Genomic DNA, 13,072 nt, shown 5'->3' on the forward strand with positions numbered 1-13,072 from the left:
GGTTGCTGGTTCTCTACTAGAGATGAGCCCAGCTGCCTGGGGTTCTGTCCAAGCAGGGTTCAGAGAAGTTTCCATGGCGATTCCAAATCCCATCAAAATCAATGGGAGCAAAATCAAAAGGCCCATTTTCTAGGCCAATAGGTGTGCGAAAATAGCATGGGGAAGGGAGGGGCACTGTCATGGGGAACATGTACCAGTGCAAAAAAAGTTTTTCAAAAATTCCACATTCAGCCAGGAGCTGGAATTTTTCTTAAATAATAAAATGTCAAATTCTTTTAACCTCTTCATCTCTGGAGAAATGTTTTCCTTTTTGTACACATGTATAAATCTGCATTTGTGTTGAGTAAATAGATACCAAACAAGTCAAGTCTTACAATTGTGTGCGCCTGAGACATGACAAAGAATGACGGCCCCTGAAAATCTCCATAGGAGACACTTTAAAGCCTTTACTGCTCATCAGTATAGAGACAACTGTGATCTGTGGTGGTGGAATGATTCCTCTCACTGCGACATTCGTGGCGATACCTCACGTGTGGTGAAATCACGCTTTACATACACATACACACCCTTTGTGTACTTTTGTGTTTGCAGGACAACGGGGGTTATGTTTAATTTTTTAATAAATGTTATTGTCATTTGTATTTTTGTACTTGTGTATTTATTTCCTATTTAGCTGCATTGCTATCGCAATGAGTTAACAACCCCCCCGTGACATCATTGGTCAGGTGACAGGTCCTCTTTATGAGACATCGGGGCTCTATTAGACCTCCAATGTCTCCTCTACCCTCCGATGCACAGATGGCGCTCGGTTAGATGCTTCCTTGGCTGGATCACCCGGGGAATGACGGCTCAGAAACGGGAAACACTCAGAGCTGAGGACTGCCGGCTTCATTCAGTGCAGAGGGGATTGGGGAATGGACGTTCACCATTTTCTTCCATCTTGGCCTCCTGAAGTCACTGGATGTGGTCTCTGGATCCCAGAAGGAGTCCTGGAACCATGCGGGGAGGAAGGGGGAGTTGTGATGGGGGCCTCACTACCCACAGTGTAAATGGGATCAGGCAGTTACACAGCCACCCGGATCACTTTTACTGTGCAGCTGGGAGGCGGCTGAAGGAAACAAGCACTGCTACTGCCGCCATCACCTTGTGAGGGTCTGTGTGATGTTTCAAAAGAAAAAAAGGAAGACGGCAATTTAAGCCAGTTAATTGTTTTTCTTTGTAAATGTCACTTTTTCTGTAGCCCCTCCTACAGCAAAAATGAAGAAATGTATAGAGTCCCCCAAATACATACCGGACCCTCTGAGTCTAAGAGTCTATGGGGGTACCTCATACAAAAAGTGTGTGCCCCCCCCAGAAAATCCATAGCAGACCCTTAATCCAAGCATGCAGCCTGGCTGACCAGGAAAGGGGTAGGGAAGAGTGTGTGGCCCCACCCCCCTCTTGAACCATGCCAGGCCATGTGCTCTCAATATGGGGTACCTTGTCAGGGGGGACCCCCTGTGGCAATGCACCTTGTCCCCATACAGATGAGGACAAGGGCCTCATCCCACACACCTGGCCTGATGGTTGTGGGGGATCTATGGTCAGGGAGGTCCATCAGAATCTGGAATTCTCAGACACTGACCCCCCATATCATTGAGTTTGGGGTACATAGTACACAGCACCCCTAAAAAAGGAAATAAAGTGATAAAGACCATCAATGTCCTCATTGACTGATAGTGTCCTGACCTGTCATCAGATATATAAAGTAAGGGGCGGGGATAGTGGTGACATCATTGCCCATACATGGCCATATTCACACAATGATGTCATCCTCTATTCCCCGCCCGTTTGCCTACGTGGCCATGTAAGTGAGTCGGCGGGATGAAGTCAGTTGTTGCTAAGGACGCAGCTGTTGCAGGCAGCCATTGCTTCCCTGGCAACCAGGGAGAGCCAGAAGCCGTCACATCGGTCTGCAGCAAATGCGGTAAACGTTGGATGTTCAGAAGAGTGTGGGAGCCGCCAGTGTTCATCCAAACTTCTGTCCAGACTCGGAGCTCATCCCTAATGCAGATTATTGTCAGTGTGTGGAAGGATTGAATCTACCAGACCGGGATCTGTAGGTGTGTGTGTGTCACTGCCCGGCACACCAGTCACATCACACACTCCAGGTTGTGCTAATCTGCCCTCAATCATGTGTGTGGGGTGTGTGGGAAGTTTAAGAAGTGATCCCACCTGGATTCTGGATGGGAGGATAGCTCGGGGATCCTCTGAGGTGTGTGGGGATCACTTGTCTGCTCCACAGACCTCAGATTGTATCAGATTGTATGAAAGATTTGTATCTGCCTGTGCGTGTCCAGCCAGCCCCATGTGGGAGAGTCTCCCTCCAGTGGTGGTCAGCAGTATTGCAGACTGTGAGATCTGTATCATCACTGGTATTATCTTCCCAGAGAAAGCTCCACCCTCATTCCTCCTCCACCAATCAAGGATCTCAATCCAGTTAGCCAGTCACTGTGGGCAAGATTTCCTTGACACCCATCATTGGTATAACATCGAGATAAAACCTTGGGATAAAATAAGTCCCATCCTTGGTGTCAGTGAGATAAAATAAGCCCCATTGTTGGTGTCACTGAGATATAATAAGCCCCATCGTTGGTGTCACTGAGATAAAATAAGCCCCATTGTTGGTGTCATTGAGATCAAATAATCCCTATTGTTGGTGTCAGTGAGATAAAATAAGTCCTATTGTTGGTGTCAATGAGATAAAATAAGTCCCATCCTTGGTGTCAGTGAGATAAAAAAAAAACCTTATTGCTGGTGTCAGTGATATAGAACAAACCCCTTTTTTTGTGTCAGTGAGATAAAATAAGCCCTATTGTTGATGTCACCGTGATAAAAAAATGTCCCATTGTTGGTATCCGTGAGAACAAAGTGTACCCCCAGCCCATCATTGGTGTCACTGAGATAAAAAAAAAGCCCCATTATTAGTATCAGTGAGAACAAAGTGTACCCCCAGCCATCATTGGTGGTCAGTGGTGGTACTTACCTGATCCCACCCTCCCGCTGCCTCTCTTCTGATGTCGGAGTTCCACTTTCCCTGTCAGAAAGGAGATGTCGGCTCCCAGCAGTCGGGTGTCATTGCAGTGCCTGGTGATGGCAGAGCTCCCGGCTGTCCCTCCTTCCTCCTCCTTGGTCCCTCATTCGGCTCGGATCTCTATAGTTGGATATAAAATGCTCTATTTATCTATCAGGAAGTGTTTCCCGGGGCTAAACCTTCCCTCCAACGTCTACATTTCTGGATTAGTACATTTCTAAAGCCGGTATAAAGAAATAGAAGTATAAACAGCACTTGTGGGGTTATCTCATCATTTCTTTGTATAATTCTCCTTTAGGGGGCGTGGCAGGGTGTGTGTCCTCTCTGTGTGGAGTCCTGGAATCTGTGAGAAATGGACGTGATGGGACAGGACACTAAATCCTGGGACTGTCCCTCATCATCCGGGACACTCAGCACCAATGACAGAGTCGGGGCCACACTACCAGACATTTCTCAGGGATGCAGTTCCTCTGACCTCCATAAGGTGGTGATCACAGACAGGGAGTCTCTCTGGAAGACAAGAAGTGATGTCAGGTACAGACAGGAAGTGATGTCAGGTACAGACAGGAAGTGATGTCAGGTACAGACAGGAAGTTCCATGTGGGAGGAAGCAGAGAGAAGTTGTTGAAAGTGGCAACAGAGTAAGTAATAAGATGTTATTTCCTATTTACACTCAGTAACCCCCCGTCATGTCCGTCCTCTTCCTCCATAGTCATGTCCGTCCTCTTCCTCCATAGTCACTGTGACGTCTTTTATCTCCAGCAGATGATGATACACACATATATAGTGTGGGAACCCAGATTAACCCTTTCAGGGGGATGAGTTGATGATAATATATTTGCTCCCAAAGCTGGCCTACATGGTTCAGTTTTATCGTTCAGCCAGCGGGATGACCATAAAACCTGAAGCGATTCCCCCATCCACACATTGGAGGTGGATGGGGGAATCCTCCCCGCTGCACTCTTGTATTCTGACAATGGGGGGACTCCTCCGCTCTCAGAATACACGGATCAGCACTGAAGCTATTGGCTGCAGCCGCTGGGGGAGTGGCTTTTATCCGGCAGTGGCCACACATGGATGGAAATGTGAGCGATCCCTGCTGAACCAGCTGAATTTCCATGGATCTATGGTCACCTTCAGTGACTTCCTCCCCTCCCCCTCATCTCCTTCATGATGGAAGTCATGCTGAGATCATCTCCCATTGGCTGAGCAATATTCTCATTTGTCTCTCAGCTCCTTCTTGCTATTCCTCGTCCTGCCTGTTGTTTCCTTGGATTGATTTTCTGTGTAGTGACCCCGGCTTGGTCAGATTCCGGACAGCTTTCTGAATGGTAAAGGTCAAAGTTCACTCTTCAGTTTAGGAGAGGTAGGACGCACCCAGGAACTAGGATTTGATTAGCATGGGAGCCTCATATAGAGGACCCCTCAAATCTCCCCATCCAAATGTCCCTCCATCCAGAGTCTATATGTCCTATGACATCACACTGACCTCACAGCTCCTCCTTCCAATGTCCTTCCATCCAGAGTCAGAGAATCCTATGACATCACACTGACCTCACAGCTCCTCCTCCCAATGTTCCTCCATCCAGAGTCAGAGAATCATATGACATCACCTTGACCTCACATCTCCTCCTCCCAATGTCCCTTCATCTGGAGTCAGAGAATCCTATGACATCACACTGACCTCACAGCTCCTCCTCCCAATGTCCCTCCATCCAGAGTCAGATAATCCTATGACATCACACTGACCTCACAGCTCCTCCTCCCAATGTCCCTCCATCCAGAGTCAGATAATCCTATGACATCACACTGCCCTCAGAGCTCCTTCTTCCAATGTCCCTCCATCCGGAGTCAGAGAATCATATGACATCACATTGACCTCACAGCTCCTCCTCCCAATATCCCTGAATCTGGAGTCAGAGAATCCTATGACATCACACTGACCTCACAGATCCTCCTTCCAATGTCCCTCCATCCAGAGTCAGAGAATCCTATGACATCACACCGACCTCACAGATCCTTCTTCCAATGTCCCTCCATCCAGAGTCAGAGAATCCTATGATATCATTGTAACATATATGTAAGAGTAGAATCATGTTATCAGTAGCTGAGATGTGAGGTGATCAGTAGAAATATGTAATTGTAGATCTAGATTCATTCCATGTTATTACAGATAAGTGTTCAGTATTCATTCAGAGACATATGTTCACCAATTAGCATCTGAAAGGACAGAGCAGCTTCTAGGCTGGAGGTGACACCTGGATGCCAACAAAACATTGTCACCTATGTAGCCAGACTTTGCCACCTTCCTAAACCTAAAAGAAGAATCTTAATCATTTTGGCTACAAGAGTCAGCAGGAAATGTCTGCCAGCTTTGAATTATATCCACAGATCAGAGGAATCTATTTAATCTCTCATAAAATCTAAAATATGTGTTGCAGAGAGATGTAAATACTTCTTTCTGATTGGACACACTGTAGGCTACATCTGCATGTAAAACTATAATTGTAGCCTCTGTAGAATCCCAGAGAAACACACAAAATGGTCATATGGCGCCTTATTGTGACAGCTGAACAGTGATTGGTACTGTCACGATCGGACTGATGCGCTGGTGTCAGAAATAATTTTCCTGACCCAATGATCCAAACCGTTTCTGGCCCATTCAAGATTGGGCACTTCAGAGCACAGAACATCCTGTGGGCTGGTACAGGAACACCCCCCAGGGTTGATTGGCCAAGGGTTAAAGTCCAGCCCACTTTCATATTTTAATAAATTGAGGACCCTGAGATATGGACAGTGGGATTCGTACAGAATCCATGTGACTGGTGAATTGTGGACTTTCTCTGACTTGCTCCAGTCGCAGGATAAATCTTCGTAAAAGTTTTATTTCTGTTTTTATTCCCTTTTATTCTATAGTCAATAGCCAATGTTTCTTTTTGTATTTTCTGTAACTGTTTTTTCTTTGTACATATTTTATGCACTGCCCACTTTTGTGATATTAAATCATAAAATGAATAAGTGACTTCTGTGTACTAAGCTCGGGCTCATATCTCCGGAGAGATTGTTGTATTGTAGAGTCTATGTGCTTGGTCTACGTTCATTGCCAATCTGTATGCAATTGCACTGCGTGTTGGCAGATTGCCTGCAGATTGTAAAGTAGCAGATCTGCCAGATGGAGATCTGTGTGTGTGTGGTGGCCCAGCAGACCAGTCTGCAGATAAACTGTTGGGTGGTGGCAAGCTACTGTTTGTTGTGTGTCTAGTGTGGGGGGGTGGGAGAGTGATTAACACCGGGGTTCCAGCTTGTAGGATAGCTGGAAGAATCCTAAAAAGGTGTGCCAATTGCTGGGCTGCTCCTCAACCCTTGCACAAGATTGTATGTAAGCTTTCTGTCTGCCTGTGTGTGGTCAGCCAGCTGGATTGGAGTGGAGTCTCCCTCTAGTGGTGACCAGAGGTAGTACAGACTGTGAAAGTGTATCACGGCCAGTCTTATATGCTCAAAGTCCCCCTCATTCCCTCTTTACCTCAGTCACAGACGGATCACGCCTCAGTTAGCTAGTCACCATGGGCGTGCATTTTATCTGTGACAATCACACTGACCTCACAGCTCCTCTCCCAATGTTCCTCCATCCAGAGTCAGAGAATCCTATGACATCACACTGATCTCACAGCTCCTCCTCCCAATGTCCCCCCATCCAGAGTCAGAGAATCCTATGACATCACACTGACCTCACAGCTCCTCCTCCCAATGTCCCTCCATCCAGAGTCAGAGAATCCTATGACATCACACTGACCTCACAGCTCCTCCTCCCAATGTCCCTGCATCTGGCTTTTTTTCTGATGCTCTTAGGATGTGGGGTCCCTTGGCATCCTCAATAGTCAAAAAGTCTGCAGCAACCCTATACCCTGCGTAGTGTGGGGGTCCTGTGGGGGGAAATTATACCTCAGCCTGAAGTGGGGCTTTAATAAAATGGAGACCTGAATGGAGAGGTGAGGAGGATTCTGGGAATATCATTTGATGTGACTATTTGTGTTCAGATGTAGAGTTTTCCTCCTGTGAAGTCTGGAGATCATATGACATCACATTGCCTCCACCTCCCTCCCTGATAGAAGAGAGAAAGAAGAAGAAGATTCTAGAAGTCACCAGAGAGATCACTGAGCTGCTGACAGGAGAGGTGAGCGGTGCCGGGAATTCTGGGACATTCTCCAGTAACAGACAAGGGATGTGTCTGGATGGTGACTGTATCATTGTGTGTGTCAGGTTCCTATAAGGTGTCAGGGTGTCACTGTCTATTTCTCCATGGAGGAGTGGGAGTATTTAGAAGGACACAAGGATCTCTACAAGGACGTCATGATGGACAATCAGCCGCCCCTCACATCACCGGGTAAGAGGAGACTTTATTGTAAAGGAGAGAGCAGTACGGAGGATCCACCTAGATCCCCCATCATCTGATAAACACATAGAAACAATGGATTCAGTCAGTGTGTGTGTTTCCTACAGATGGATCCAGTCATGGGAACCCACCAGAGAGATGTCCCCGTCCTCTGTATTCCCGGGATTCCACACAGGAAGGTCACACCATCCCTCACCATCATCAGGTAGATGATGACAATTATTGGTAGTTGTGATTTATACACAGCATGTTTGTTACAATGAATGTTTTATTATATCTTTCAGAGTGGAATCCTCGGGGATGATAATATTGATGTTAAAGAAGAGTATAAAGAGGAGGATGAGGAGTATGGAGTGATGGAGGAGTTTTCAGAAGGACACAAGGATATGATGGAGCCACCTAATACCAGGAACCCCCCAGAGAGATGTCCCCGTCCTCTGTATTCAAGGGATTCCACACAGGAAGGTCACACCATCCCTCACCATTGCAAGGTTGGTGGGAAGGAGCATCTAGAACATGGACCTGTAGAGACTATATGTGAATTTTTATGTGACCTTATATTTTACAGATGATATTTTCTCTCATTTCCTTGATTTAGAGTGGAGATCCAATCGATATAGAATTTGAGGTGAAAGCAGAAGAAGAAGAGGCGTATGTGAGGGATGATCAGCAGTCTATGGAGGAGGATGGAATAACGGGGACATTTATAGAGGAGGACACTCCTACAGAGATCAGCACAGGTGGGTCATGAACACTAAATCCATTCCTCCACCCATACTGCTCACTGATTGGTCCAGAGTAGGGCGGGGACTGGGTGATATCAGCCTGGGTGATATATTTTTTTTTTACCTTCATGCATTCTTCCTTTAGAGTCACTTTAAGCCACCACTGATTATTGGACTACACTTGTAGCGCTCACCCCGAAAGGGCCGGCTGATATTTCCTCAGGCTCTTTTTCAAAGTGTCAGCCAGGCACACAAGATGGAAAGATGGTGTTGGACCCGTAGGGTTCTCTTCCTGGTATTTTTCTATGAAGGCATTGATGTTGGTGTAAATGATCTGGTTCCTGGGCAGGTGTCTTCTACACCCCCGAGGATCTGCACATCTTCATCTCCCTGGCTTGTAGTGTAAGGCAACGAGAACTGAGGTTGAAGCTCCACACCACTGCTAAGAGGTCCAGATACAATTTTAATTCCAGTAAAAGCCGGTTTAGGGGGTCAGAGTGCAGCCGTCATCAGGGCTTGACTGGCAACAATGGGAACAAACCAGAGGTTTGGTGGCCACACAAGATGCTTGTATTTCACAATGCACAAAAAATACAATTGTAGGTCCGGTTCACTTTGATGCCAGTCAAGCCCTGATGAAGGCAGCGCTCGGACCCTCGAATCGCGTTGGCTACTTCTTGGATTGTACCCCTAACTGTTAATGAATAAAGTTGTATCTGGACCTCTTAGCAGTGGTGTGGTGCTTCAATTTCAGTTCTTGTTCCATCCCAGTCACTCTTCTGGCTCCATGAACAGTCTAGGAATATCCCTTTATAGATGATGTATTATGGGGTGACCTGGGATATGGTGCAGGGGGGCTGTGGGGTACTCCAGTAGTAGTGTGGTAACATGGGGACACTATGACTTTCTCACACTTCTCAGAACGGTCCTTCCAGCAGCAACTAATGGACTGAGTGACATGAAGACACCGTAGGAAATGTCCCGCTGTAAGCCAGCTCTAGCATCACACAGTCACTAGGATCCTACACACTGGTCTGTACTCACAAATGTCCCTGGGTACTTAGATGTCTCCTTCCAATATCAGCCAGACATTCCTCCCATGAACCCTCCAGACTAGATTCTCAATCCGTTCTAGCAAGGTTCAGTACAATAGGTCCCTCAGATCCAGCATAGCTGGGACCTCGATCAGCACATTTAGAACCACAGCTGGACTGCCCAGAATGGAAGCAGCTCTTCAGGCTGGGAACTTCTCCTCCTGGACAAGAACAGGGCTGCCTCAGACCCTAGGCTATTTATGTACTCCCTGGCCACCTACTGGGCATCCTCCTCCAGGGATTGGCTGAGACAAAATAAATATGCAGGCTGTGAATCTGCCTTTTCCAGCCCACTATGTTTTATAATACTCCAGAAGGCAGGGGAAGCAGTTGAACCTGAAGCCATTGAAGGCTAGAACATTCCAAAACATTCAATGACTGATTACAGGGGAGCCAAAAAGGATTAAAGGTGCCTAGGCTATCTAGAAACCTGTCTAGGAGTGTGCTATGGACTATATAATTTATATTACAACTTGACCCATGCACCATATACTGTATGTTGTACATTACATACTCCTGACCCCTGCACTATATACTCTATGTTGTACATTACATACTCCTGACCCCTGCACTATATACTCTATGTTGTACATTACATACTCCTGACCCCTGCACTATATACTCTATGTTGTACATTACATCCTCCTGACCCCTGCACTATATACTCTATGTTGTACATTACATACTCCTGACCCCTGCACTATATACTCTATGTTGTACATTACATACTCCTGACCCCTGCACTATATACTCTATGTTGTACATTACATACTCCTGACCCCTGCACTATATACTCTATGTTGTACATTACATCCTCCTGACCCCTGCACTATATACTCTATGTTGTACATTAAATACTCCTGACCCCTACACTATATACTCTGTTGTACATTACATACTACTGACCCTTGCACTATATACTCTATGTTGTACATTACATACTACTGACCCCTGCACTATATACTCTGTGTTGTACTTTACATACTCCTGACCCCTGCACTATATACTCTATGTTGTACATTACATACTACTGACCCCTGCACTATATACTCTGTGTTGTACTTTACATACTCATGACCCCTGCGCTATATGATCTATGTTGTACATTACATGCTCCTGACCCCTGCACTTTGTACTCTGCAGTACATTACATCATTCTGATACCATATAGTTCTAACTTTCCTCTGTAATAGGTTGTACATTACATCAGCCTTACTTCTTTCACACCCATTTCCTGCCAGCTGAACATTTTATATCGGATGATGTGATTGGAGCACAGACTTTTACATGGTGATAATAATGTGATAACATCCTCCAACTTTGGACCCTTAAACAGAAAGTGATAATGAGGGAGAAGTCAATACCCCAATGATGGTGGTCTTCAGGATCAGTCCAGTCTTCATCTTGGTTGTTCTCCCCCCATCCTCACTCTCTGACCTCTGGTGGGGCTCAGCCCCGCTGTTCTTCATGACTAAATCATGGACTAAATAAGGAAGTGCAGTACTTCTTGTGTTGGGAAGATGGCGATGTGTGATAGAGGGGGTGGGGACCCTCGTCCTATAATCCCCTCATCACTGTCCCTCCTATAAAAGACAGTTCTGGTTGTTTCCTCACTCTCTGACTAAGGTCCATGAATAAAGAAATGACCTGGTAGGAGATCAGAGGAGCCATTTCCTTGTTCCCTTGAGGGTGGACTTGTAAGCTCCTCAGAGACCAAGCTGCCAGATATGGGCAGAGTCCTGGTTTGGGGGAACCAATCAGCTGTCTAGTAATCCTCTTTGTCTTTGTATTTTAGTCCATGGCCGGGAGATGAGGAAAACCTCCGAGGATTGTCTCACTTTGTCTCCAGACAGGAAAGTAGAAGATGAGGACATCACACAGTATAGTCCAGGAGAAAACCCGGCTCCCTCCAATGTCCATCCGGCACCACCCAGTGTAGATGGACCATCGGATTCCTCGTATCCTGAGGAACCTCAGACTGTGCGGGACCGGGCCGGCCTTCCAGCAGGAAAGAGTTTCTCCTGTACTGAGTGCGGGAAATGTTTCCATTCAAAATTCCTAGTTAATAGGCATAAAATGTCTCACACGGGGAAGAAGCCGTATTCCTGTGCTGAATGTGGGAAATGTTTTATACAAAGATCATTTCTTGTCATACATCAAAGATCTCACACGGGAGAGAAACCGTATTCCTGTCTTGAATGTGGAAAATGTTTTTCATTGAAGTCCCATCTTTCCACTCATCAGAGATCTCACACGGGAGAGAAGCCATACTCCTGTCCTGAGTGCTGGAAATGTTTTAGACAAAGATCAGCTCTTGTCATACATCAAAGGTCTCACACTGGGGAGAAGCCATATTCCTGTCCTGAGTGTGGGAAATGTTTTTCAGTAAAGTCCAATCTTTCCAATCATCAGAGATCTCACACGGGGGAGAAGCCATATTCCTGTCCTGAGTGCAGGAAATGTTTTTCACGGAAGTCCAATCTTTACACACATCAGAGATCTCACACAGGGGAGAAGCCGTATTCCTGTCCTGAGTGCGGGAAATGTTTTTCAGAGAAGGCCAGTCTTTACAAACATCAGAGATCTCACACGGGGGAGAAGCCGTATTTTTGTCCTGAGTGTGGGAAATGTTTTTCACGGAAGTCCCATCTTTCTAAACATCAGAGATCTCACACGGGGAAAAGTCACTTTCCTGTCCTGAGTGAGGGAAATGTTCCTCACTGAAGTCCTGTCTTCCTGTACATCAGGGGTCCCACACAACCCTGGAGGTGTATTAGTGCCTTGCATGCGGGAAATGTCTTCTAGATGAATGTTGCTGGACATCCCAGCTCTCATGTGGGGAAGAAGCACACCCTGATATACACCTCAGATATACTCCATGGCTGATCTTCATCATGGAAGTAACAGTTGATAAGGAGATCCGAGGTCCCCAAAGACATGGATGAAGTGTGGGACCGGGTTGGCCATTGATGGCAGGAGAAGTTTTCAATGTATTTTCCATCAATGGAAGACATTCCAGCAGCTCAGATGTGATCCTAATAACATTGGTTCCCCCATTCACACAGGAGGAATGGCCATGAACTCTCACTGAGGGAATTGCTATACAAACATTCTATGAATAGACCCCCAAATGTCAGGAGACGTTTCTATAAAGACGGGAAGTATGGAGCAGAGAAATGAATAGACCTCCCAGCAATGTTATTACAAGGCTGCAGCTAGGGGGAGCTCTAATGTCACCCCAGCAGAGGGATCCCATCTAGCCCACATTAACCCTCTCACTGCCAGAGCTGTTTCTGCATGATTTTGCACACATGGGAAAATGCAGATTTTAGGCCTGAAGATGAGATAAACCCCCAAACATCTATTCTGTGACATCAGAGGCCCTGGAGAATAAAATGGTAGTGATTGTTAAGGTGTTCCCCGTACACAGATTCCCCTTCATATCCGCCTTTATTTCCTCCTTTCCCCCATTTTCTATGTTGGGATCTTTTCTACAATACTTTGTTATAATAATGGAACACGTTGTGTATTGTATTGTACACCAATAATAATGACTCCGCCCCCACATTCCAGACAAGGGATCTTCCTGACCAATCGGATTCCTTCCTTTACTATTTCCTGATTTTTATGCTTCAATCTTGTTAAATGTAAAATTATAATAAAACATTTATTGAACAAAAACTATTGTGTGTGTCGGTGCAATGATGGCAAACTTCAATATAGAACATTGCTCCTCGGTGACACCTCACACCCTTCAATAACGGCACAGAGTGCGGGGGTCAGCAGT

At 46.0% G+C, this 13,072-nt stretch overlaps 2 protein-coding genes across 2 annotated transcripts in view; one reads left to right on the plus strand and one right to left on the minus strand.

Moving 5' to 3' along the window:
- The window catches only part of LOC149445392 (uncharacterized), a 50,950-nt gene that overhangs the window by 22,193 nt on the left and 15,685 nt on the right, over positions 1–13,072 (minus strand). The window lies entirely within an intron of this gene.
- Positions 7,816–12,154, plus strand: LOC149445393 (uncharacterized). Its single transcript, XM_089653845.1, has 3 exons — positions 7,816–7,957; positions 8,065–8,206; positions 11,081–12,154. Exons 1-3 carry the CDS (start codon positions 7,823–7,825, stop codon positions 12,007–12,009), a joined length of 1,206 nt encoding a protein of 401 aa, XP_089509971.1. The 5' UTR covers positions 7,816–7,822; the 3' UTR covers positions 12,010–12,154.

Source organism: Staurois parvus, unplaced genomic scaffold, assembly GCF_062004578.1.
Source record: "Staurois parvus isolate SC_StPar_1 unplaced genomic scaffold, SC_StPar_1.0 ptg000721l, whole genome shotgun sequence".
NCBI lineage: Eukaryota > Metazoa > Chordata > Amphibia > Anura > Ranidae > Staurois > Staurois parvus.

What these genes read in the sequence shown, in the direction of transcription:
- LOC149445393 (XM_089653845.1), top strand. Translation starts at nt 7,823, where the DNA reads ATGGAGGAGTTTTCAGAAGGACACAAGGATATGATGGAGCCACCTAAT. An exon ending in CCATCCCTCACCATTGCAAG is followed by an intron (nt 7,958 to 8,064) that starts GTTGGTGGGAAG and finishes TCCTTGATTTAG; the next exon opens with AGTGGAGATCCAATCGATAT. An exon ending in TCCTACAGAGATCAGCACAG is followed by an intron (nt 8,207 to 11,080) that starts GTGGGTCATGAA and finishes TTTGTATTTTAG; the next exon opens with TCCATGGCCGGGAGATGAGG.